We start from the raw sequence: 26,755 nt of genomic DNA, 5'->3' as shown, positions 1-26,755 counted from the left end.
AGATGTCTGAATGTGTCAGAGTGCAAGAAAGCAAAGGCTGTGCTGCTTTCATGTCAGGTCTATTATGTCATTATTGTACATTTCACCTAATAAGCCCTGCTGACCGGTCTTCTTGTAGCTACAGCAAATGACTGCCGTGGTCAACAGGGGCCTTTTCCAAAATGGGTCTCTAACCATTTAATGGTTACTCTCAGCGTCAGTGAAAGTTTCTAAATGGAAGTTAAACCTCAGGTGGACATTGAAGTTTCAATAATTCAACAGCCCAGAGTAATACACTGCATTCATGAATTCATGTGTATCAAGAAAATGTCTTGCTGTGAAACAGTGTAACCTGCCATTAATGGATTGAAAGGCTCTGTAAAATTTGTAATTTGTGTCAGATATACTGCCAAAAGCTCTGGGACACACCCTTCTAACGAACACTAATTTCCATGAGTACAAATCTTAATGTTTAAGCATATAATGCTATTCTAGGGAATTGTGTGCTTCTAATTTTAAAGCAACAGTTTGCTATCATTGTTAACAAAAATTATTATCGGCAATTGATATAATGCTGAAATAAAATACAAACGTTTTGCATGAATACTTAAAAATCTGAAATGTTGTCCTGGCAAATAACTGAAATAAAAAGGTGATTGACACTGAGATAAATATAAGGTGGGGACAGACAGAGAAAGAAGTAATTTTAAGGTTACAGTCCGTAATGTATTCAAAGGGAAGAACAGCGGATGGGTAGGAGCTTGTTTAAAAGCCCTGCATGTTTACGATCTCCATGACAACTACCTCAGATCAGACAGGGGTGCTGAGGTGATTTCTGTCAAACAACAAGCGGCTTTAAACGCACAGACCTTCAGCACTGCATAGTCACACTGCGGACATCAAAAACATACATCACAAAGCGCACACACACATCATGGGCGCAAAGGGATTCGGCAAAGCACGACACAAACGCATACATCTTTATTATCAGAGCTTTCAAAGCTCATTGTGTTATCTGCATTTCAGAGAATACAGAGGTTTAATGAGAGTAAATGAGTGGCAACAGCTGTCCTCACTGCACCAGCCTACCAACGTCTGCTTGTTTAAGCACCACTGATTTGTCATCAGTTTGTGTTCGCTAACATTAATCAACCAGAGCGTGCACATCCCGGTCAAGTCACCTTGCTGCTCCTCTTGTATTTACTATTCATGCCAATTACTTCAAATTGGGCTTTCATTATCAAAGCCAGGAAGACAAAATCTCATTCAACAGAATAATGCTTCCAGCATCATGACGCCTACACCAAAATTCATATCCTGGGCCAATGGCTGAAATCAAATTTGTTACAGCTATAGCCATTGCAGGGTAAAATGCATTTGTTAATCAATATGTATCACTGAAATGAGAACGAGTGAAGGAAGGAGTGAAGAGGAAAGAGTGAAAGACTAGGCTAGCAGTGGGCTCTATTGATGAGATTCCCAGTGTGGCACTCGGGTCACGACTGACGTGGAGTTGAAAAAGGTTCCTGCTGTGTTCTGTGAGGTGGATGTATCATCCTATGCCTGTGCCCTCACCGGGGTCATCATTAATGGATTTGGTCCTATGCCATGTGCGTATGAGGAGACCATTGTTAAGACATGTGTCTAGTCTAATTTGAATTGAATGTTGTTGGTTGTTTTTGTTTGTTGTTTTTTTGCCTGAATTAAAAATTATAAAAGGAATAAAATTTTTGGGTGAACTTGTGCAGAAGAATTTGCTGAATATATTTACTATCCAGTGAAAAAGTAATCAGGAGATAAATGTCCAATCAAGCAACGTTTCTAAGCGAAAACAAATATATCAGTGGATTTTGATGTGAGAGGACAACAGGATAGATTTTTTCAGTGGAGAAAATGTAATTATGGATTATGGACTATTTTGGTCATAAGCATGCAGCTCTTTTTTACATCACAATCAGTCTTGTGAATTACTGAGATGTTTTTTATCAGCTTGTTCTGATGGCACCCATTCACTGCAGTGGATCTCTAAATCTGTTCTGTTTCTCAAGGATATCTTATGACATGGGGTCGAATAAATTTTCAGCAAATTTTGATTTTTAGGTGAATTATTCCATTAAAATGCACAGCTCGAGGAGGCGAGATGCTAAAAAAAAAACAATTCAACAATAGCCAAAGATATTACATTTTCAATACATTTAAATCACATTTAATTTTACTTAATGACATTAAAAAAAAATATATATATATATATATATATATATATATATATATATATATATATATATATATATATATATAAATAATTATACATTTAGATTAAAAATTATCATTTTTATATAATTATAAAAATATATTAATATATAATTTATTATAATTAACCTCATAACAGTTGAAAGAGAGTTGACAAAATTATGGTTCCCAAGTAGTGTCCCAAATTTATCGGTTCTTGATTTTACACTGATTGACTGATCTGTTTTCCAGCATTTTCTATCGATTTTAATTGCCTGTCAGTCACTTGCCATCCACAGCCGATATCTTGAAATGCCCTCGGGAAAGAGTCGATAGATTGGATTAAACTCCTACTACCCAGGAGACAGCCAATGCACTGATACTGAATGCTGTTATACACATAGACACACGCACACACAGCTGTTTAACACAGACTCTGCCTATCAACAAGATTTAATTTAAAAAGCAGGAAGGGGCTTGGAAGTCCCGGTGGAAAAACAGAAATAATGACTTGCTGTGAAAAATAAAAGACCTAAGCACCCTGCATAAACTAGCAGTGAGAATGCCAAAAAGACGAAGCTGAAGAAAGAGACAAATATGCCAGCATTTGTAACCACAGGACCAGGATGATGCCGAGATTTGAGGTAAGACCCTGTTGGCGTGTCCGCCGTTGCTATGGTTACAGGGATATTACCATTCCTACAGAGTAAGCAGGATTCATGAGGCTAATAGAAAGATAATCAAAATGACACACACTCAAATGGGCCCGCTTGGCTCCAGTGTGAACACAGACAGTGGAAAATGATGAATAGCAGACTCCTACACTGACACCTCCTTCGGATTCGGTGATTTTGTTTTCCCACTGGTCACAAATCCCACAATTGCCCAAAATCTGCAGGAGCCTTCAAAAAATTCTGTACGAAGGTGTTTCCCATTGTTATTCCAATTCAATTACACAAATCCACAAATCCATAAAACACGGAGGGCTAATTATTATTTATTTGTTTATTCTTATTTAATACAATGTTAAATTATGCTTCAGGTCAAGTGTCCTATTGCAGGTTCATATTTCTCTATTTTACGAAATTGCTTACTTATTTATCTATTTATTTATGTATTATGAATTTATTACATTATTACATATTATTAATTAAGAATTATTTCTCTTTTTTTTTCAAGTATAAATCAGATATTTATTCTCATTTTTGTCATTGTGCAATGCAAGATTTGTGAAATGTGGGGCAGCATTTAAACCATAAACTTTCCAGCCCAAAATGTGTTTATTTGTGTCTGGTTTAGGTCTGTTTCAAAACCTAGTGAGCCACTCACAATTAATTAAAATGAGAGTTTAGCATTAGCACACTGCGAATCTTGTCAGGTAAGAGACAAGTTGCTCAGGAGACATTTCTTCTTATTATGGACATTTAAAACAGTTGTGCTGCTTAATATTTAAAAAAAAAACATGATACTCTTTTTTAGGATTCTCTGAATAATACACAGTTTGAAAAAACAGCATTCATTTAAAACAGAAATCTTTTTCACTCTGCTCAATTAAAGTATTATTATTTTTTTAAACTTACTGATCCTAAAGTATGTTTATTTTTTCTCACCTTTCCCACTACTTTGCATTTATTATTTTACTAATTAAGTTGCATATTGTACCCTTTGGAACGATCTTAAAATACTGCATGGGTAACTCACAAAATTTTGGAGCAGAGCTTATGACTACACTCTACAAATGTTACCTACAAATGTAAAATGTCTCCTCTGCTTTCCTTTAATTCTTTCTATTTTTCTGTCTATTCTATTGTTCTGGAACCCACTCATTGTCGTTCTTCCATCTACAGCCACTACTTTGCCCAACTATTCTCTTCATTCATTCCTTCTACACCATTCTTCCTTGACCGAAGCAGTCAATTATTCACTATCCAGGCTATTATCAGTGTAAATAGCTTTTCAACAAACTTGCACCTTCCTGGTTTCCATTCATTTCATTTACCGCAAACAGGAAATGACCACAACCCATAAAGCCTAGGATGACATCACCTCCTGAATTCATATCCTTCTGCAGTGTATTTCTAAATGATCTACTGTGTGAACAAAGTGTGACTTTTTGAGGGACGTCAAGTCAGTGTGGGCAGTCCTCTGGGTTTTGTTTGACTTGTGTACATTTCTGCAGCTGGTCTAATGAAAGCTCTTCTAACTGAAGCATGATTTGCAAACTCACACCTCCTCAGCAAAGGCACGGTTGCTTTCCCTCAGCCTGCTGCACGAATCTTGACAGGGGTTTTTCTGGTCCATGCAGATGCTTTCTAGACCGATTTCAAGCAATCTGAAATAACACATAATTATGCTTGCTTTCAAGCCAACTCTCGCAGAGTTCTTTGGGTTTAGTCATCTTCCTCCAAAAAAAGAAAAGCACGGTAAAAATCTGATTACAGAGCCAAAACCAGACTCTGATAATCACATATATCTCTATATTTTCCATGTCATGTAGTAGAAACAAGTGTTCGCTTCCCTGGCAATTAAAAGACTTTCATAAATGTCCCCTCCTTACCTGACAAGCATTATACAGCAGCTGGTGCTCAAACTTCTTAATTCCAAGAATCTGTTGGAACATCTCATACAGCTGGTCTTTGCTGAGAATGAGCTCGGAGGCAGCGCTGGCTGTCATGCGCTGCTGGTGTTTGCGTGGGTCTTCTTCTCCCCTGTAGATGGTGTCAAACTTGGCCAACCACGAGCTGAGGACCGTCTCCTTGCTCAGACCATCGATCTCAGGCAGGCTGCGGACACGCTTCTCGATGTGCTTCTTGAAGACCTCACGAGAGTCACTGGCTGAGCAACCGCCGCTTTGGACCATACGGGACACGCGGTCGCTTTTAAGGAACACCTGTGATCAAACAAAAATCTTGTCACTGTAACAAAAAAACAGTACTGGTTAATTGTTTGGAATAGCCTCATGCTGGATGACAACAACATCCAGGCCCTTCCAGAATTCCCAGCTACACTCATGCACATCAGAGTTCACAATAACCAGCTGAATAGTTCAGCAATGCTGCATGGGGTTGGTAAGAATTTTTAAAGCACTATTTGATGAATAGAATGTTCTTGAGAGATGTAAAATTATGTTTTTACTCAATGTAATGCACTCTTGCTAAGTTAATTGTTAAATTATTCATTTCTTTCACACACACACACACACACACACATTATATATAATAATATATCACAATATTACATTTTTTTCTGTATTTTTGATCAAATAAATGCAGGCTTGATGAGCAGAAGAAACTTCTTTCAAAAACATTAAAAATAGTATGGTTTCTAAATATATATCTCTAAATATATATTTCTATATATATATATATATATATATATATATATATATATATATATATATATATATATATATATATATATATATATATATACTATTCAGATTCCCATATGCAACAGCATCAGATCTACAGTGTATGTTAGACATGCTGCATTTTGTGGTATACACACATACACACACACACACACACACAGACTAGCTCAAGCTATCAATCTTAACAGCCACAGATTCATGTGTGATCTGAATAAAGGGATGAGCTCAGAGAATCACAGGCCAAGGCTGCTTCTATCAATTCCAAGCAAAGCAATTTTTCTGGGTTCAAAAACAGTAGCAACCTTGTTAAACGGCTATTGAGGCACTTGAGAAACACTTTGTCCTAAATTAGTCAAGATTTTCCCTGTGCCATAAAGTGCACAGTAGAGTCCTGATTCATAACAAGACAAAATTGGTGCGAATCTAGCAGTGCAGAATCTGTCTCACAGTCTGCAGTACGGGTTGAGGCTATATTTATTTAATAATCTATATTTTCTCTCTTTTTATTTTCTGTATTCTCTCACGCGGTTCACTTCTTATATTTTTTTATCTAGGCCTACCTCTCTCCAGTGGACACAATTCCCTTAATGTGCCTGGATAAGCAGGGGAGATGAGTTGACAGAGAGGGAACATCCAGCACAAATTCAATAAGAGTATCAGGGTTTAATTGAATTGAAAAAGCTGGCTTTGGCTGTGACTGAATACAAAGGCATTTCACTCATTAGTTTCACCTCATTAGATTACCAACCATACTGAGACCAATCTCCTTTTCGCCCAAAACTCTAGCCTGTGTGGCAATTTATTCCAGATTCACCCCTTCTAGGTCATAAAAGATAATAAATCACCTAAAATACCATTAAAATATGTGTCACGTTGAGACTGCATATATCAGAAAGGAAAGTTTCACAAAATCCTTTTCAAGGACTTAATACCTTCATCATCTTGAGCTGAAGTCATTTCAAACATTTAACTGATTGACTGCAACTATGTATTTATGTATTTAATATATGCACCATCATGGATTACACTGCTCATCAAATCACCATAAAGCGAACAGCTTAACATTTCTAAAAATAATTTAAACTGCATTATATTAATGGAAAAGACAAAGGATCTGTTCAGATGTCCTCGAAATTTAACCAAAGGTACCTAACTGAGCATTCAAAAGTACTTTCATCTGCACAAAGTATAGCTTAATGATGCACCAAATCATTTCTTCTGCTGTTTGTGTTTTGTTAACCCTCATTTAGCTTCAAACATCCAACACACTGGCCTTGGGCTCTATAATGACACTTACTGGCATGCAACATCACAAATAAAACATTATTAGTTGCAAACGCCATTGCAAAAATACATTTGCAGGCACATTTTTCATCCAGGATTTTTTTTTTATTATGCTACCAAAAGATAATAGGGGGTTACCAAGTATCCATGGTATCAACATGGCAGACCACTCCTGCCTAGAATAAAATAGATTTTTTCAGGTCGCTGATATGAATTGAATTTTCTCATGTGTGAGAGACTTTCATCAAAGTAATTATATTTCATGAAAGTAATATTCACAGAAGTGTATTTCACAAAATCCTTTTCTATGGTAATTTTGATAAAATAAATGAAGCCTCTGTGAGCATAAAAGACTTTCAAAAATATTAAAACAAAACAAAAAAAACTTACCAACCCCAAACTTTTGAGCGGTATTATACAGGGTTTGCATGCACAGGATTTGACATTATAAACTAACTGAGAAAACCAATTGAAAGATGAGCTAGTTTGTAAGTTCAGACTTGTTGGACTGATGAATAAAATGAGCCTAACCTCGTAGTAACTTTGGACAGCGTTGATGAAGGCTTCATCGGCTACAATCTGAGTCTCTCCATTCAGAAAGGCCTGGAAACGATCTTTAACTGTCTGAAGGTGCTGCTTGCTGATCTGAGAAGAGAAAACATCAGAAATACAGAATTTGAAATATAGTCTTGCATTAATATTCCATGTGACATGAAAGTAAAAAAGCATCCAGATGCTCACAGCATCTGTTATAGCTTGGAACATCTTCATTCATTGGAGGAAAAAATGGAAATTGCATTGTAGTCATTTGGTGACCAAGGGCTGGATTCACAAAAAAGAAGACATTTTCTTCTTATTTTATTCATGGTCTGCCATGCTTAAGAAGAAAATGTGCATATTTTTTCTAAAGTTAAGAAGTTCTTAAACATCTTCTTAAGAACAACCTTTTTCTTACAAAGAAAACTCCTGGCTTTAGTGTTATCTGATTGTATGGCGTTTCTAGCCAAAGACTTGCTGATCAACATCTTGATTATCTTATGAAGTGTTTTAGGAATACAATATATTCTTAACTTTTTTTTTAAGTAAGATAATAAGAAGAAAATAGCAATTAAGAAAAAAATTTTTTTCATGCATACAGCTCTAGAATGACTCAGCAAATGTTTCAGTTGACTCGTTCAGTAAAAGTTGGAATATGTTTTCATTCTGGTTTGACTTAAAATCAGTTTGAATTTCACTTAATGTTTTAATTAGCATTTGATGAAGAGGTGATTGTGGCCCTCGAACCACAGAAAAACGAAAACATAATAGCAACAGACTTTTTCCCAGTAAGTATTAGACCTTTTGCCAATTTCACATAGCGAAAACAGATCATATTTCAGCCGAGAGGCCATATAAAACCTCTAGACAACTTTGAATGAGAGACACTGCCCATTTCGAAACACTTCTCATGCATCTGGACAGAGACTCGATTTGGAATAACTGTGAAACAAGCAACTAGATTACAGTGATTGCACACAGAGTGCTGCAGATGCTAATGAGTTTTGCTCATTATATTCATATAAAACGATGCATTTTATGTTTGGAAGCTTGGCTTTTAACAGTTCAGCTTTGTCTGATTTCCCTAAAGTTTTCAGAGCTCTTTTCATGTTCTGCTTAGCTGGTATTCATGTTCCATTTGTGACACTAAGGTGTTCTCCACTTAGCTCATATTCACAACACACAAATTATTAAAATGGTAAAAGAAGACCAAATCTCTTGTCTCATAACTGAGACAGGAAATTGATAATTATAGAGCTTATTCCACTTTCCACTCCTCCCTTGTGTTTTTTTTTCTCCTGCCATAAGAATTTAAAAGTAAAATAAGCCATTAAATATAAAATGTGGCCTTTACTGAGAGTTACAATTAAATACAGGCAAGGAATGAGATCGAATTGATGTTATTGTGCTATAGGAGGAAGTTCTGACCTCTTAAATCCAACTTGTGGATGAAATAAATATAAATGATTCATAATAGAACAAAAATAACATTGACAATAGCCATAGGTGACTCATCGCTTAGTAATTTTCAACAAAGAAGGTTAGTTACACAGTTGGCCATGTTACCTTGAAATAAGTGGCACAAAACAAGAAGAAAAGATAGAAATGATACCACAGTGGTGGTAACATTGAAACATTCAAAGTATTAAATAGTATTCTAAAGCATTATGAGTAATTTTATTCAACTAATCCTGCTCGAATGCCATTTTACTTCTGAAATGGCATATTTCCAAGTGCACGAGAATACTGGATGAAGAAAAAAGGAATAATAAACGTACATCAACAAATAGTTTTTTTCATTCTGAAAAGATGCTATGCAATGGTTTACTTTTCTTGGTCGTTTTCTTGGTTTCTCTTGAAACACGAGCACACTCTGAATTGTTAATCAAAAGATCAATCTAAACTTGATTTCCTTTTAATTCCACCATTGATTTAACTCAATGAGATACTGCATTTAGTTAATTTCCTTTTGTTTGCCACACCTGACCGGTAAACAACAGCAGGCCTTTGATATGTTAGTGTGCCCACCTCCAGGGTCTCAAAACATATGGTCTCGGATTTCAGCATGGAGATCCATGTGTGTGTGTGTGTGTGTTTATGTGAATGTTGCACATCTTTTTAAAATCCCAGGTGTTCCTTCTCATCAAATACGTTGCCATGGTCACCAAGTACACATAAACACACCCCTTACCCCATTATCCCCTCTCAGGTTATCCAACAGTATGACCTCATGAGTATGAGAGGCAGCTGCATTAGCTCCATTACTCCCATGGTAACTGCTGGAGTGATTATAGTGGATAGGTTGATGTAGAGCAATTAAAGTGTATCCTCCAAACACTCATCGTAATGTTCTCTCTTCGTCACAATGACAATGCTTTCCAGTAGACTCCTACATTGCTACATTGTTAGTTTTATTTGTGCTATATATACTAGAAATAACATGAGAAAATGCTAGCATGCTATTACACATTCAGCCAACTTACACTTGTATGCTAATACTACGCCAGCTTTGTCAACCATATATGGCAGAAATAAGATAAACACTAGTGTGCCATTCCGAATTCAGTCAACGTTTACTATTAATGCAAGCAGCTCGCTAATATACAAGCATATATTCACTATATACTATATACATATACATACTATATATTAATTCAATACATACTATATACTAACTCTATATGTTGTTTCTGCCATTAACAACAGAAATAATAAGGGCAGTATGCTATTTAGACATTTCCAAATCAGCCGAAGTTAAGCATGTTAATAAAGATTTCATTTTTAAAATGTCAAATTCTGTCTTTAATTACTCACCCTTACCCTCAGTCCTCACTCTGCTGTTCCTAAAATATACAGTACATAATAGACAGCCTAAACTCTGTTGATCTAACGTAATTTGTTTTCAACACCACAGCTGGCATACAGTAGCTAAGTTTTAAAAACCATATCAGTGTTGAATATCAAAGGTGTGCAGTGTAATAAATAAACAGCCTGTCACCGGAGACTCACATCACTTCACTGTTTGTAACGTCACTTCACTTCACTTCATTATGAATGGTCTTGGAATTAATGGTTGAGCAGAATTTAATTGGAAGCCTTTAATGCATTAACCTCTTCTGCTCCTCCATAACTCTTTCATTCCTGCCAGTCCTTTCTTCTTCTTCATTTCTTTGGTAATGACTAATTTCCTCCCTGTAAAGATTAAACTATCATGTTGTTAAACTTCAGGTTATGGCTATTTTACTGCTGTTGGCACACGCTGATGCAGCTGGAGCGCCCAGGCTGCAATAAATACAGTTAATGACTCTCACGCTGTCCGTTCCGACAACAGTTAGTAAACTGTTATGTTCCAACAAAGAAGCTAAATAAAGTACAGTAGTCCAGTTTTGTTATACAGTCTCTTTATGTGCTTACAGTAAAACTGCTTCGGGCTACACACATACAATCTCAGATCCACCTCACACCTGCCTGTTGCTGGTTACTATAGCAACTGACAATACGCAGGCCCTTGTCATTGAATCTATGGGTAGTAATTTACAAACACAGACACACACAGGCTAACTACAATGCATGATAATGATGGTAAATCCCGGGTTGTATCAATCTGTTAAAACCTTACGTGCATCCACAGTGTTTTCCTCCACTGGAGTGGGGGTGGGGACATATGGGGGGAAGGGAAGCTTATATGATTGAACAGATGACTAGAAAAAGTCCATGTCGTGGGGATGTAATAAAAAAAACCACTAAGCTAAAGCTAAGCTTACAATTGACTCCTGGTGACTTCATTAGAGTTGACCTAAGCCCTGTGCTCAAATCATCTGTTTAGGAGAGTTTTTCAACGTGGTTGATCTTTATGGTGCATGCTCCCATTAAAGTGCCAGTACTCGATGTGACCTTCCTATTGTGGATGCTAGAAGCATGCAATTCCAGCAAGTGCTCTTCGCCAGAGAGCTCTTTTTCACAGAGCAGTGTCTCTGCTTCCCTTTACGCTCAGCGGAGCGTTGCATTTGGTTTTGTTCGACAGGAGAGTCAACATCACATGTCCATTCCTTTTTTTTTTTTTTTTGCACTGTTTACCAGACAAATAATGAGCTGGAGAGAGAGAGAGAGAGAGAGAGAGAGAGAGATTGTGGGACAGAAGAAAGACTTTCCAAATGTCACTGAGTCAGAATGCAAGAATGTGTTTGAGTCATAAGATTTACTGTACAATAAGGAACTTCAAAATGATGCAATTTCAAGCACGCATAGTTTCTAAGTACATGTATATACTGTATGATCTAAACGCAAAAAATATGACCTATACTGCATAAAGATCGAGAAGCAAATGTAAAGCAGCTACTTCAAATGGTATAGTACTGTTAACAGCAAATCACTTATTGGTTTAAATATTGCCATTATCTTTTTAAGTGCATTCATAATTGTTAACAAATCAACAATTTTTTTTATTTCAAATGCTGTCTGTCATTGTTTAAAGTCAACATGAAGGGGCTCTTGCAACCCATTTTACTTCCCTAATGTAACATGATAAGAGAATTTTCAATAAGAAAAAAATAAAATAAAATCATACTAATGACCAGACAGTTGAAGGGGAAGTACTGAAAAATAGAAGGGCTTGATGATGCTTACACAAAATTAAAAGTAGTTTCAAAGAGTTATTACCTTTTGGACAGTTACAAAGGCTGTGACACTGATTTGGATTAAAAATAAGATTTTTAAATGCTATTTGAGCAAAATATACAACATTTATGAGACATTTGTTGTCAGATTTCATTGGTTATTTTGAATATGAAACTTAATTGTAATATTGGCGAACAGTTCTGGAGAATTTGATGTTTCCCCATTCAAAGAGATAGGAGATGCACTTGCATGCCAAAGAGGTGTTTCAAAGTGAAATTACTTGCCTTACTTAGGCCGTAACCGACAAAAAGAAAATTGAATAATAAATAAATGTAAAAAAATGTACCCTTCTGGTCAAATATTGCACTAGAAAAATAATTGTTGGCAAATGACCATGGTATATAAGTGGAATAATGCATGGTAAGCTGTGCATTAAATATTTGAAATGCCTCCACGTCATGCATAGTGAGCAGTACTTTATCCCTAACATAAAACAGTTAGCATGCACTTGGACCACCCACTAAAAATTCACTTAATTAATTTTTAGACAATTTCTATTAATATTATTTCTAATACTAATACATGTAGCAGAATGGTTGCCAAGAAACACAGAGACAAGGTGGTGGAGTAATATTGATGTAATAAGGTCACAGATGTACTGTATGTTTACAGAGTAATTTACAATGCCTTCGAACACAGCTTAGCAAGTCATAATCAACCAGAATTATCTGTTTAATAAATTAAATTAAATTAAAATAAATTAAATTAATTCTTTAGAAAAACATATACTGACAAATTGTGAATAATAATACCAGGAACATATAATGAAAACGTAAATTGGTGATTTTAACTGATATTGTATGTAAAGTGATTTAATCCAAGATTAGATTTGTTGTTGTTGTTTGAACACATGTTTATGAAAAACTCAATCATAAAGCAACCCCAGAAAAGAAAATAAAAAAAATAGAAAAGAAAAGAAAGAAATATAGTCACTCAAGACTGCAGTAATGGCTGCTTAAAATTCAGCTTAGTCATCATAAGAATAAATTGCAGTTATTATATTAATAAAATAATGAACAGTTAGTTTCAATTATAATAATGACACAATATTATGGATTTTAAGTTTGATTTGATTGAATAAATGCAGCTTTGGTGAGTTCAAAACTTCTTTTTTTTTTTTTTTTTTTACCAACCCAAAGCTTTAAAAGCTTTTTTTGCTACCTTTCAGTTGTTTATACTCAGAGGCAGCAGCAGGGGCTTCCATATATTTCAGCTCTCAGGTACAGTACGTCAACTCTAGTAAACAGTAAATCTTAATATATGCAGCTCATAATAATACTAATAGAATGTTCTAGTCTGAATGTACTGCAACATTTGTGCATCATTTATTTAAGCTCTGCGCCCTTATAAGACTGCCTGTCATTGTTAGCACATCCTTTTGACTTTATAATGGAATGTTCCTTTGAGTGTGTGTGTGTGTGTGTTATGTTCCCCAGGTGCCCACTGGGCTCATGTTGATTGTGTGGGAATGGCAGACTGAGGTTTCTCTCTGAGAACAGATTCCCATTAGTGATCAGTGAGCCCGGGGTAGAGAGACACTGCTTTCATGTCCCTCGAGTCTCTGCCTGTCTGTCTTTCTCTCTCTGTGTCTTTCTTTTCATGTCTTCTTGATGTTATGCTCAGTTTATGAGCAATGCTGCTTGCATTCCTGTATTGATGGTTGACAGGCAAGCAAGCGCTCCAGACTTCAAACTTTGACTGAGTATAATATTGTACGGTCATTAATACACTGCATTCCCTTTGTGTAAAGCAGACACTGAACTATCTGTCATTTTGTTTCTTTGCTTATATGGAATTGCATTTATGCTTTGAGTAAAACATAAGGTAATTCATATTTCACTTTTGCATCTTTATTTCTCATAATTGCAACTTTTTGTCACATTAGTATCTCGTTACTTCGACTTTATATTTCACAGTTGTCACTTAATATTTTACAATTGGAACTTAATATACTACATTTGCATCTTTATTTCTTGTAGTTGCAACTTTCTTACAACTGTGATTAAATGTCTTACTATTGTCATGATTCTGCCCTCGTGTCCTTGATTTTTCCTAGTCTTGAGGCAGGATCATGACAGACCCATGTTTTGTGTACAAGCGCATGGCCTTGTCTTTGGGCCATGTGCTTGTGTTGTCTCGTTCCCTTGCCCCGCCCCCCTTGTTAACCTAGTCGTGTCTTGATTGTCCCATCTGTGCCACCTGTCGTGTCTTGATTGTTTCCCCTATTTAGGTCTCCAAGTGTGCTCTGTCTTGCGTCGGTTCATTGTCATTGTGATTGTACCTGTGATTGTGCCACTCTGTGATTGTTCCCTAAGAAGTGTTTGTATTTCCGTGAGTGTTTGTTTATAGTTAGTATTTAGAGTCCTTGTTTATCTTGTCAGTCCAGTCCTGTTTTAGTTATTTAATCTTTACCTTGCTCCGTGTTTTCCCCCTCGTGGGTTTTTGTTTCCCCTTTTTGTAATAAACCCTTTGTTTGAGAATCCCTGTCTGCACCTGAGTTCCTCCCTTACCAATACCTGACAGAATGAACCGACCACCAAGGAACTCAGCAGACAGGAGGCAATACTGGATGTTGTCAGCCAGCAAGCGAGATTGTTTTGAGGGCTCTCGCCTTGTGGTGTTCCGGGGGACCAGGGGAGGTCGTTCCGGAGCGAGCGGGCGAGAGGAGGAGCCCCAGAGGTCCCCACCTACCCAGCTGCCAACGGTTCCAGAGGGTCGTATCCTGGCCGTGGCCACTCTGGGGGATCAGGCACATCCCTCACCGAGTCCTGAGGTGCCTCCCACACCCGTCGGTCTCCCCGGGAAGCGAGGGAGACGGTTATCGTGGGAGTCTGCCTCGGAATCGTCGGAGTCAGCCCTGCCAGAGACCGAACTCCCCCAACCCGCCTCTGACCCAGCTGTGGTCTCTGCACCGCGCCCAAGGAGGAAGAGGAGGAAGAGGGGGCCTGCCGGTCCTGTGACCCCGTTTCCTCCCGTGCCAGCAGCGGAGAGCGCTGGCGTGCCCGTGCCAGCAGCGGAGAGCACTGGCGTGCCCGTACCAGCAGCGGTGGGCGTGCCCGTGCCAGCAGCGGAGAGCGCTGGCGTGCCCGACCCAGCAGCGGTGAGCTTGCCCGAGCCAGCAGCGGAGAGCGCTGGCGTGCCCGAGCCAGCAGCAGTGAGCGTGCCCGAGCCAGCAGCAGTGAGCGTGCCCGAGCCAGCAGCAGTGAGCGTGCCCGAGCCAGCAGCAGTGAGCGTGCCCGAGCCAGCAGCAGTGAGCGTGTCCGAGTCAGCAGCGGTGAGCGCTAGCGTGCCCGAGCCGGGAAAGAAAGCTGTATGCAAGTCGGCAGTCGTGAGAGCGGAGGAGAGAGCCGCGGCCGACTCTGCAGCAAAGACTCTTGTACAGTCGGTTTCATCTCATAAGGAGATGCCAATTGTCCTAGCTGCTAAAGCATTTTCTGATTATTTGTCCCGTCTTGTCCAAATTTTAGAAATCCCCGTCAGTCCTGTCTTGTCCCCTGACCCTGTCCCCAGAAGTCCCAAATGTCCAGCCGTTGTCTCCCCGTGTCCTGTTGATGTGGCCCCGTGTCCCGTTAATGTCCCCCCGTGTCCTGTGGTCCCCCCGTGTCCAGTAGATGTGGTCCCCCCGTGTTCAGTAGATGTGGTCCCCCCGTGTCCAGTAGATGTGGTCCCCCCGTGTCCAGCCGTTGTCTCCCCGTGTCCAGCCGTTGTCTCCCCGTGTCCTGTTGATGTGGCCCCGTGTCCTGTGGTCCCCCCGTGTCCAGTAGATGTCGTCTCCCCGCGTCCCGTAAGTGTTGTCCCGCGTCCCTTGTCTGGTCCTGTCATGTCCCCTGTCAGTTGTCCCGAGACCCCTCCCCGTCCCTCACCACCCAGACCTGCCCGTACCCCCCGTCGTCAGCCTTCGTCCTGTCCTCCTAGGATTCCTACCCCTCCCACCCGCCCTGGTCTGTCCCCCATGAACTTTGTGGTCCCGCCCCCTCCCCTTCCCTGTTTGTTTTTTTTGATTTGTCACCCCAACCCTGCCGTTGTGTACTCATGTTTGCCTTTGTTGTTATTTGTCATGTCCTGTTGGTTTGTGTCTGTGTCCCAGTCTGTCATGTCAGTCATGTCCCGTGTTTGATGTTCCCTTGAGGAGCGTCTGGAAGCCGCTCCTTAAGGGAGGGGTTCTGTCATGATTCTGCCCTCGTGTCCTTGATTTTTCCTAGTCTTGAGGCAGGATCATGACAGACCCATGTTTTGTGTACAAGCGCATGGCCTTGTCTTTGGGCCATGTGCTTGTGTTGTCTCGTTCCCTTGCCCCGCCCCCCTTGTTAACCTAGTCGTGTCTTGATTGTCCCATCTGTGCCACCTGTCGTGTCTTGATTGTTTCCCCTATTTAGGTCTCCAAGTGTGCTCTGTCTTGCGTCGGTTCATTGTCATTGTGATTGTACCTGTGATTGTGCCACTCTGTGATTGTTCCCTAAGAAGTGTTTGTATTTCCGTGAGTGTTTGTTTATAGTTAGTATTTAGAGTCCTTGTTTATCTTGTCAGTCCAGTCCTGTTTTAGTTATTTAGTCTTTACCTTGCTCCGTGTTTTCCCCCTCGTGGGTTTTTGTTTCCCCTTTTTGTAATAAACCCTTTGTTTGAGAATCCCTGTCTGCACCTGAGTTCCTCCCTTACCAATACCTGACAACTATTGCAACTTCATGTTTCACATTTGCATCTTTATTTCTTGTAACCACTACTTTATTTCTATCAATTATGACTTAATAATTTACAACTGCGTCTATTTTTCACAACTGTCGCTATATGTCTAGCAATACTTATTTTAAACTACATCACAATTAACACAAATGCATTTTTAAGCTGAGGCAAAAACTGTATTTCACAATGTTACAATCAGTATTGTCCTAAATATAGAAACTACTTTCAAACACCCTTAATCTGTAAAAGAAGTAGTTCTTAATCCAGTAGTACAATCACAGAAACATTCATTCACATCTTTGAATGAACACATGCTGCTGTCCACCACATACAGTATACTGTATGTGTAAATGTATCTTCAAACCTTCTTAATTCCCACAGAAACTCTTGTGCATTTTTATGTAACAGATCACAGAAGGCAAATGGATGTGTAATCCCAGATTACAAACAACCAACAAAGAGCACATGAAAGGGTCATCCTCCCACTGCCTTTACACTGCTTTATTCAAGCACATACTCACAAACACCCGTTCATACAAATAAACACAGTCACCATGGATACATATTCATTTGTTTTTGTGTGTGGTTTGCTCATTAGTACTACTGTACGATGTTTGCTAAAGCCACACAGGGAAGTGTGCATGACTGTTTCTGTTTCCACTCAGTACAGTTTGTTTCAAAACCTTAAGAAAATAAAAATTTAACATAAAAAGCAAATGCAAAAAATATATAGAAATATATAATAATAATAATAATAATAACAATAATAATAATAATAAAAATGAAAGCTGTGATCTAGTGGTTAATGCATGCATTTGTTCGATTGTAAATGTAATCTTCTGTAATCTGCAATTAAATGAAATCTAAACAAAACTAACCTGCACATTAAAAAAAACATAATAATAATACAGTAATTACAAAATAACAATAAAAGCAAATGCATTAAAAAGGAAACCGTTTTCAAATGTAAAAAAAAAAAAAAAAAAAAAAACTATGTTATGTTTGCTCCTATAACTAAACTAAACTAACTAAAGTATGAATTGCATTTTTCTTATACACCAACAACCACATACTTAAAAAACATCTATTCATATCTAAAGAGTTTCAAATATACCCTTTCAATATGAGCTAGTTTCAGAATACTTCTGCATGGATTTTCAATAACAGCCTAGTTGACGTGCCTCTCCTCACAGCTGACCCAAGATCAGTCAACGCTTGATTGTGAATCCATCATGGCTATCACAATAGCAATCTTCCCCGCTGCCTGCACGTCAAGATCTTCAGCCCACAATGAAAGCCTGCTGACCTCAGATCAGGCCTATTCAGCTAGTAGGGCTCTTAAGGCCATTTTGGTGCATTCGTCTACACTACACATTAACTGTGAGAGGAACACAAGCTGACCATTAACAGAGAGAGAGCTCTTATCTGGGTTATGGTTTGTCTCTAACACAATGGCCTTTCAGATTCTTGCCCTCCCAAGCACAAGATAGGAGCTGAACATCGCCTCTTTGCGCAGCGAAGGATTGGAAAAGGAAATGGATTTGTGGAGAAATATATCAGTACACTGACTTGAATAATCTTTTCTCTCTGCTTCAAAAAACAGAGAAATAACTAAATAGCTATCTGTTGTAACAATTCGGGACTTAAAAACAATACTGTCATTTTTTTTTAAAGCAAGGGCTGTAATTAACTCCACATCTATTGCATCTTAAGAATAGGCCCTGTAATTTAGATTGAGCAAATAATTGTAACTGAACATCTTGACGAGACAGGCAAAACAGATAAGAGGAGTTTCATCTCATCACCTCTAAAATGATGCTGTGAGGTATCATAGTGCTATTATTCTCTCTGTAAAATAGATTGTGGTAAATGACGTCACACAATAACTCAATGAACACTCTTGTAAGGGCATCAAATTACACAGCTAGCAGCGTATGTCTTGAAGGATCGTCTGAGGACACCTTGCACTCCATGCTTACAATTTAGATTATTCTCCTTTCTTGTCCAATCTTGTCCAACAATATGCTTCTATGAAGAATGATCGGATCATGCTACATATACTAAAATCCGTTTAGGCAAGTCATTTGACTCGCCCGCCATCTTGCTAACACCCTCGAGCAGCTATTTTTCAGTCACTCATATATATCTGCTATGTACCTAAATGGGGAAAGGCTGAAAACTTAAGTCAGGAATAAAAAGTTTTTAATTTTGCTTTTGAAGCTCAAATTTTACTCCCAATTTTAATTAAATTGTCATTCACAATGCCTTATGAGACTGTAGTTCTTTCTCCCACTAAGACCATTAAGCAAACAGTCTTGTATCTTTAAGTCTATTTTTTTTTTTTTTTTAATTTTCAAATACTTTTTTTGCTTCAAATTAAAATTTCTAATAGTGTGATTTACCTTGTATAGGCTTGTTTGCTTCCTAACTCTTTTACAAATACTAATTTTTAAAACTCTTGATGAGTGAATGTGGAAATTGCTTATAAACAAAGGCTGCTGAAAAAGTATGGTAGGAATGTTTCACTCTGTTAAGCATTGTGATCCCACCATCAAAAAGCTGATTGATTGGTCTAAAAAATACCAAGGCAATCTACTACATCTAGACACAGATATCACCATATTGTTGTTGGACATCATATCTAGCACTGAGGTTAATGGAATGCACTCTGCCCTAATTAACGTCTCTATTTGTGACTTTTTTGTTGTTTTATTTTATGCAAAAGTCATTAGCGGCATAATTGACTATGTTTTAGATGTGCATGCATGCTCAGTGTAACCTTGCCTGAGCAGTCTTTCTGTTGTGCCTGCTTATTTGTCTCTAAATGTGTGCTGGTCTGTCTGTTAGTGTGTGAGAGAGTGAGAACGAGAGAGAATGGAAGTGAGAGAAGACATTGTAGGAAATATTGTTAATAGCTTTCTTAATTAGGCTCTCCATTCAGTGTGTGGGTGGGTGCGTGCCGGAGACAGCGAGCGGCAGCAGCATAAGACATCTGACATGGTCCTACTGATCATTAAGTATATGACAGCGTGCACCTTGTCATCATGACTAATACACTGTCTAAACTACTATTTCTGAAGCAGACAGCAACAAGCACCATGAAGAGTTTCCATATTTAGTTGGCAGCATGAACAGTACCTGTGTTAATAAAAACAGCAGAGCTGCTTATAATTTTAAGACGGGTGAATTAGCATGTCACTGCATGGTAATTAGAGCAAAGATGGGGAGGGAGGTAAACAAACACTAGTGCTAATTTGATATTTCCACAGAACTTAATAACAGCAACAACAACTATACACAGTGTTATATAGCAAAGCTAGCAAAAATGAGGGGCTTTATGATTAGAGATAACCTCTAGTGAAAACCAAACAGCTTTCTTCTGTTGAGTGTGGCAAATTTGCAAAACATGCAAAAGCATGAATTGCTATTGGAATGACTGGATTTCAGAGCGAAAATTTGCTGAAGAACAGTATGACCACGAATATCACTTGAAGAAATATAATGAGTTTCTCAGTGTGGCCATCGCAGATATATAGTTGAAGATGTCTGCCTAATGACTACTGTAGACTAATATCTCTGTGCTATCTATTCTAAAAAGAAAACCATCACAATATGTATGGTATTACTGACCAGTGCATCTTTGCCAAATTTGCCAATTGGTCTCTGACCATCATGGTCTCCTAATCATCCTAATATATGGATTAGCTTCATCCCTGTTTCCTCTCTACCAATAAGCTGGTGTGCGGTGGGCGTTCTGGTGCAATATGGCTGCCGTCGCATCATCCAGGTGGATGTTGCACATTTGGTGGTGGTTTATTATTAATTACCATCTTTTATTGACAAAGCCAAATCTGAGATGATTCATGGGGACATCAGAGGCCAAGGTCTACACAAAATGTCTGCAACATACTTTGATTTAAAATTCCTCAATGGTCATGTAAAACAACACTTTTTTTACCTCGTCAAAAACAGCTCTGTTCTAAACGATCCATTTCAGTGCATGTCCCTTTAAATTATAATGAACTACTGCTCACCCCACCCCTCTCTTCCATTTTTTGTGTATTCAGTGGCACGTTACCATTTAAAACCAAACTCTCTGAAATGCAGCATGAACAGCGTCCGTTTCACATTATAAATCTCGATCAAGATCATTTATAAAGGTTTTTATCAACAAAATACACTCCTTCACACGTATTTGTGAATCAGAATATCAGACAGTTGATGACATGGTAAGCAATTTGTAATATTTGTAATAAAAAAAACTAATAATAGTAAATAAAAATAAAGTGACATCTGTCATACAGTGTTTCTGTGGCTTTGGTGTGTCACGTGATAAGCATGACACGTCGCTATGGAAACAATAAAAAATAAAAACATTTGAGGGGACAGCTAGAATATTTTAAACTGACCAGTGAAATGGTTACTTCTGCCAATCAGATTATTCTCGACTATGAATAGTTTTCCAGAACTATAATGACAAAGAATATACAGTGTAACAAAAACACAATTGTATATCTAAGGAAACCTGCTCGTCCCTGATGTTTTGTCTCACATGAGTCTTATCTGTGAGGACACAACAACCACTGGAGAATAACTTCCCACAGAGAATCTTTTTATTGTCCCAAGGCACTGGCACCGAAGACAATAGCAGCAAGCAAACAAGCCCCTGGGGACACAACCAAATGAGACAGACAGACTTGTTTTTGACCTTAGATTGTATGAAATGAAACTCACAGTGAGTCTGAGCGAAGCTGAAATTCAAACACTATGCAATTAATGTACTGGCTCTCAGATATCTACTTCACAATGATAAACTCTCCAAGCTGAAGCTACTATATACGATAAACATTTTTGAACAAGGCACTTAAGGATACATTGAAAGCTCATAAATTATTCAAGATCCTGACATAAAAGACAACTTCATTCTGTTAGAGCTTTGCCTTTGAATCTAAGCCAGAAGAAAATGTCTCAAACACCAAGCTACGATCTATCAAACATTGTGCCCTGAACTCCCAAAAACCATCTGGATCTATGCATCTTTATAATATCCATTGACAGCAAACAGACAAAACAAGCATTCAAAGTAATATTAAGGATTTATCTTGCATGTTGGACTGTTTTTCTAAAGCACACTAGAAGTGTGAGACTCTCACAGTAAAAGATCATATGGCTGATAATCTATTTTGTCCACACTAACACACCACTTTAATCGTTCACTAAAGTGCTAACAATAGATGCCCTGCTACAATTTAATCTAAACCAGTCCCACCTCAAATACAAGTCTTTTTAAACCTAAAATAATCTGTATTTTAAGCTTCCTCATTTCTCTTCAACATGCTCCAAACTCAGTCAACAGAAGAACAGGATGTTGATTGGAAAACGTTTGACAATATACGGAATTGGAAAAGGTTTCAACAGTGAAAATATGGCAGTGCACTGGACCCTTGCTTATTTGGGACAATTTCAGAGCATTTTGTAAACATTTCTTTTTGAGTTCCACATAAAATCATTATTATTTTGATAGCCTGGTAAAGGAATTTGAGATGCTGGAGGACGGAGGTAAATGGTCTCAATTTCTGAGTAAAAACATTGAAAACGGCATCTCTGCAATGTGCTCAGGTCAGTGCACTCTGTAAACAAAACTGTATTTTATATAACACTTTACTACTGAGGTACTACACTTTAAGCTACAACTTTCTACTGTCTTTGCACTGTTACCGTCATGTACATTAAGATTTGATTTTTGATATTTTGGTAAAGTACCAGAAAGGATGTGAGAAGGCTTACCAAGAGATACCATTTATATATTTTACATTATATTTTTTTTAGAGAAATAACTCTGAAATTAGACATTATAGCATACTGTCGAGTTTTAATGCACTGGTACAGGTGTTGCCATTCGACCCCCTGCCAAATTATTACCCCCCTCCTTCAAATCGCTACACCTAAATCAATTAATTTGATGCATTTCATGTTGATTCAGCTTAGCGCTGAATCGGTCAGCATCTACTATATGCTACAATTCTGTTTTTGCACAGTCAGAAGAGTGGTGCTCACCAATTCTTCATTTCAACAGCAATCTGTTGCATGTGACTTTGCCCTCTTACCTTTTGCTGTCGTCTCGCCATGTCGGTCGGCTGCTTCGCATTAAACGGATAAGCAATACAGCGCATCACAAAGACGTAAAGCTGAAGCCTCTTCTTTCTCTCTTCTTCCTCCCTTTGCATCTTTTCCAACTCGTCCTTTTCCTTCTCGATCGCCACTGAGGGGCTCGGGCTCGTTGGTCGGGCATTGGTGCTTCGGCTTGGCTGCAACCCACCGGAGCCTTCGCTGGACCTGCTTGGAGACACCCGAGGACCACCAGCCTTGGGCGCCGCCACCACTTTGCACTCTTCTTCCACAACCTCTTCCGCCTCCTCCTCGCTGGATGATGGGTCCAACATTTTAATGTAAGTTCTTGCTTCTCTGAAATCAAAATTGAGAAAACAAGTATCGTCTTTTTTAGTAACAAAACATCCGCAACTCGCTCCAGAGGACGAAAAAGTACGGGAGACGCTTATTTTTCCACAGCCTACAATCCAAATGCTGCATCAAAAGTGTCACTTACCCTCAGCACGAGTGAAAAAGCTGCTCCAACAGCCAGTAGTCTTCCACCGAATTAAATTGTTGCTGCTTACGTGTTTTCTTCGTTTAACTCTGCGTTTACCATAACGTATTTAATGGAAGATAACACGGGGAGGGTCGTAAAAACAATTCGTGGCTGCTGTTTTTCTGGTTTCTTCCGGCGGCCTTTCAATTGAGTACCGAACTGTACTGACAATATACTGACAATGAGAGCAGCGAGCGCGGAGAGCTGACCGTGGTTCTGAACTGAAGCTGGAGGGGGAGGGGGTCATTGACGTGGTTTCCGCGACAGCACTATCGCTGTTTCTCTTCACGTACGATATTCACCACGTTTAATCGACCGTTAAAAACTACAGCAGTTCCTGAAACATTTGACAATCAATTTCGTCTTTTTCATAGTATAGGACTTCAGGAATTTATCAATGACTTCCTTTTTATTTAATTTTTTTAATTATTATTTAGGTTAATCCAGCTGCTCTGTTTTTTTTTTTTTTCATACTGGTATCCAAACCAGTGGTTAAATTATTCCATATTTGGCATCAGTGATAATGAAAACATCTCACACTAAAACTAGTTTGTCACACACGGGCCAGATCTGTCACATAAAGCCATGTCTCACACTAAAACTGATGTGTGTGGGTCAAATCTGGCCAGAACTGAGCTCTATGTGCCATATTTGGCCCAGATGAGGCCTGGCAATGTATGTTATCTGGGTAAGCTGTAACACTGTATGAAAATAAATAAATAAAAAGTCATTATAGTATCATCTTTGTTTCCATCCATCCATTTTTTTATATATATATTTTTGCCTTTTATTGTGAAGCGAAGTGGGAGAGAGAGCTGCCCACAATGCTATCGGCACCATTTCCATCCATTTAAATACAAATTAATTTCTGTAATTTCTACTAGATTTTATGATATTATTTTATGTTTTGACAGTCACTGGGCCTGTCCCTCACACTTGCACTCTTTAAACTTGATCACTATGTGATATGTGTTGTAGGAAATATACGTAGAGTTTCTACAGTGCTTTATTTATACATTTAGAACATCAGTTCTTTAAAATAAACAGTCTGTTCACTAGTTTGTAGCACACACTGATTAAGTGATAAAAAAGCATCAATATATTGAGCAGTACTTTATATGCTTCCAAATCTATGTAAAATCTAACTGGAAAGTTTTCCTTAACATCACGTAATTCTGGAGCATGTGAGTTTCTTAACGTGATGAATGATGGCATACACTTATCCTCCAATGCTGCTGTAAATTGGTATTAGCGATAGTGTATTAGAGTTAGCATGGATTAAGTGGGCATAAAAGGCACTGGCATTTATCATAGGCCAGTCATTTTGACTTACTTCCTGTTGCTTCCACACACTCTCACATAGCCAAGACTGCAAGTTTTGACACTGGATGGATGGGCTTTTAAACTTTTTCAAAGTCTTTTTTTTTTTCAGTTAATAAGACTAAAATGTCAATTTTCTAGGGGGTTTTAGAACAGAGGTTTTGAATTTAAGACTAAATTCATTTCAGTGGTCACTTCAACCATCTATTGTAAAGCTGCTGTGTAGCTAATAGGATCCTAAACAAAGACTATGATTATGACAATGATGTGTATTTGCTTACTTAATTATGCAATTGTAGTCCTTTAAAAAACAGCTTCAAATGCATGTTGGGTATGCATGTTTCAAGAAATGTTAACTACACACTTTATTTCACTCACAAATAAAATCTCATAAGAAAATTTCTGGTGATTCTTGTGTGGCCTAAAAATGGGCATCATTCCTGAACATTGGATGATTAAAATACTAGAATTTTTTACAATATTTCATTTGATGTAGGCTTCTGAGTGCACGGAATGTCTACAAATTATCTGAGTGTCTGTTTAATTGCATCTTTTTTAATGTTATACTGTTCCCTATCATGGCAGGGTTGGTTTGAAAGCTTTTGTGACATGAAAAGAGATTAGATATGTTATTGTACAGAGAGCCTGAGGCAGTTTTTGCCATGTAAATTATATATCATGTAGAGCTGCTGGATCAGTACTCACATACAAAGGTTATTTGTTGGTGTACAAAGATGCAGCCTTGTTTCCCTGGTTCAGAAAAAGCCTAAAAGTTTTGCTGGTCTAAGATGGTCTCCTAAGCTAATTGTCAAAAAATTAGCAAATCTGCCAAGATGAAACCATTATATTAATTTAAGTATTTTTTTTTTTTTTTTTTTTTTTTTTACAGTAGGGAAAGCAAAACTGAAAATTTGTGCAAAGAATGCCTGCCATGTTCAGTAAATAGTTTAATTATACTGTACAAGAAAACATTGGACACTTGGCTTCTCCTGCCATTGCTATGCTGATGACACACATCTCTCATTTCATCCAGATGCTCCAACAGTAGCTGCATGGATCTCAGGGTGCCTGGTGAACATCTCGGAATGGATGAAAGAACATCACCTATAGCTCAATCTGGCAAAGACTGAGCTTCTTGTCTTCCCTGCCACTCCAAATCTACAGCATGATTTCACCATCCATAGGTTCTTACAATTACCCCATCAACTTCAGTCAGAAATCTTGGAGTAACCTTTGATGGCCAGCTGACCTTCAAATTTCACATTGCAAAGACTGCTCAATCTTGCAGGTTTGCATTGCACAACATCAAAAAAGATCAGGCACTTTCCAACGGATGCTGGTCAACTTCTTGTCCAGGCCCTTGTAATTTCTACGCTCGGACTATTGCAACGCTCTTCTAGCCAGACTTCCATAAAGCACAATCAAACGTCTACAAATGATTCAGAATGCAGCGGCACGACTGGTCTTCAACGGGCCCAAAAGAGCCCATGTTACACCTCACTTTATCTCCTTGCACTGGCTACTGGTTGCGGCTGTCATTAAGTTCAAGACATTGATGCTTGCATATAGAACAGCCACAGGCTCATCACCTGCCTACTTCCACTCACTATTACGAGTCTACATCCCCTCCAGAAGTCTGAGATCCTCTAGTGAGCGACATCTGGTGGTAGCAACACAGAGAGGCTCAAAATCACTTTCCAGAACATTCTCGTTCACCATTCCTGGCTGGTTGAATGATCTTCCACCCCTATCCGGAATGCTGAATCCCTCCGACAGCTGAAAACTGTTTCAAGCGCTTCTTGACTTTTGTTTGCCTCTTTCAGAAGAATGCTTTATGTATTCCCCAATTATAAGTAGTAGTGCAAAATGACTAAATGTAAATGTAAAACGAAACTCTTTGCAAGCAACAGGCAGCCCAGCAGCTTTTTTAAGCTTCAGATATTCAGGCGCCTTCTGAGTTTATGTACCCGCCCACATTTGCATCACCGAGCGTAGGCCAGCGTCTCTTTCATACGTGCAGCCTGACACCG

General features: G+C 38.4%; 1 protein-coding gene across 1 annotated transcript in view; it reads right to left on the bottom strand.

Moving 5' to 3' along the window:
* LOC113111033 (calcium-dependent secretion activator 1-like) overlaps positions 1 to 23,802 on the bottom strand; it is a 94,918-nt gene extending 71,116 nt beyond the window's left edge. Inside the window, 4 exon segments of the mRNA XM_026275406.1 lie at positions 4,766 to 5,098; positions 7,394 to 7,507; positions 22,864 to 23,221; positions 23,364 to 23,802. Coding sequence (XP_026131191.1) covers positions 4,766 to 5,098; positions 7,394 to 7,507; positions 22,864 to 23,199 — 783 coding nt within the window. The 5' untranslated portion in view covers positions 23,200 to 23,221; positions 23,364 to 23,802.
* Positions 23,803 to 26,755: the final 2,953 nt, after the last annotated feature.

This window comes from Carassius auratus, chromosome 11 (assembly GCF_003368295.1).
Source record: "Carassius auratus strain Wakin chromosome 11, ASM336829v1, whole genome shotgun sequence".
In the NCBI taxonomy this organism is placed as follows: Eukaryota; Metazoa; Chordata; class Actinopteri; order Cypriniformes; family Cyprinidae; genus Carassius; species Carassius auratus.
The sequence above is the reverse complement of the archived record's forward strand: the minus strand, read 5'-3'. Positions and strand labels throughout refer to the sequence as shown.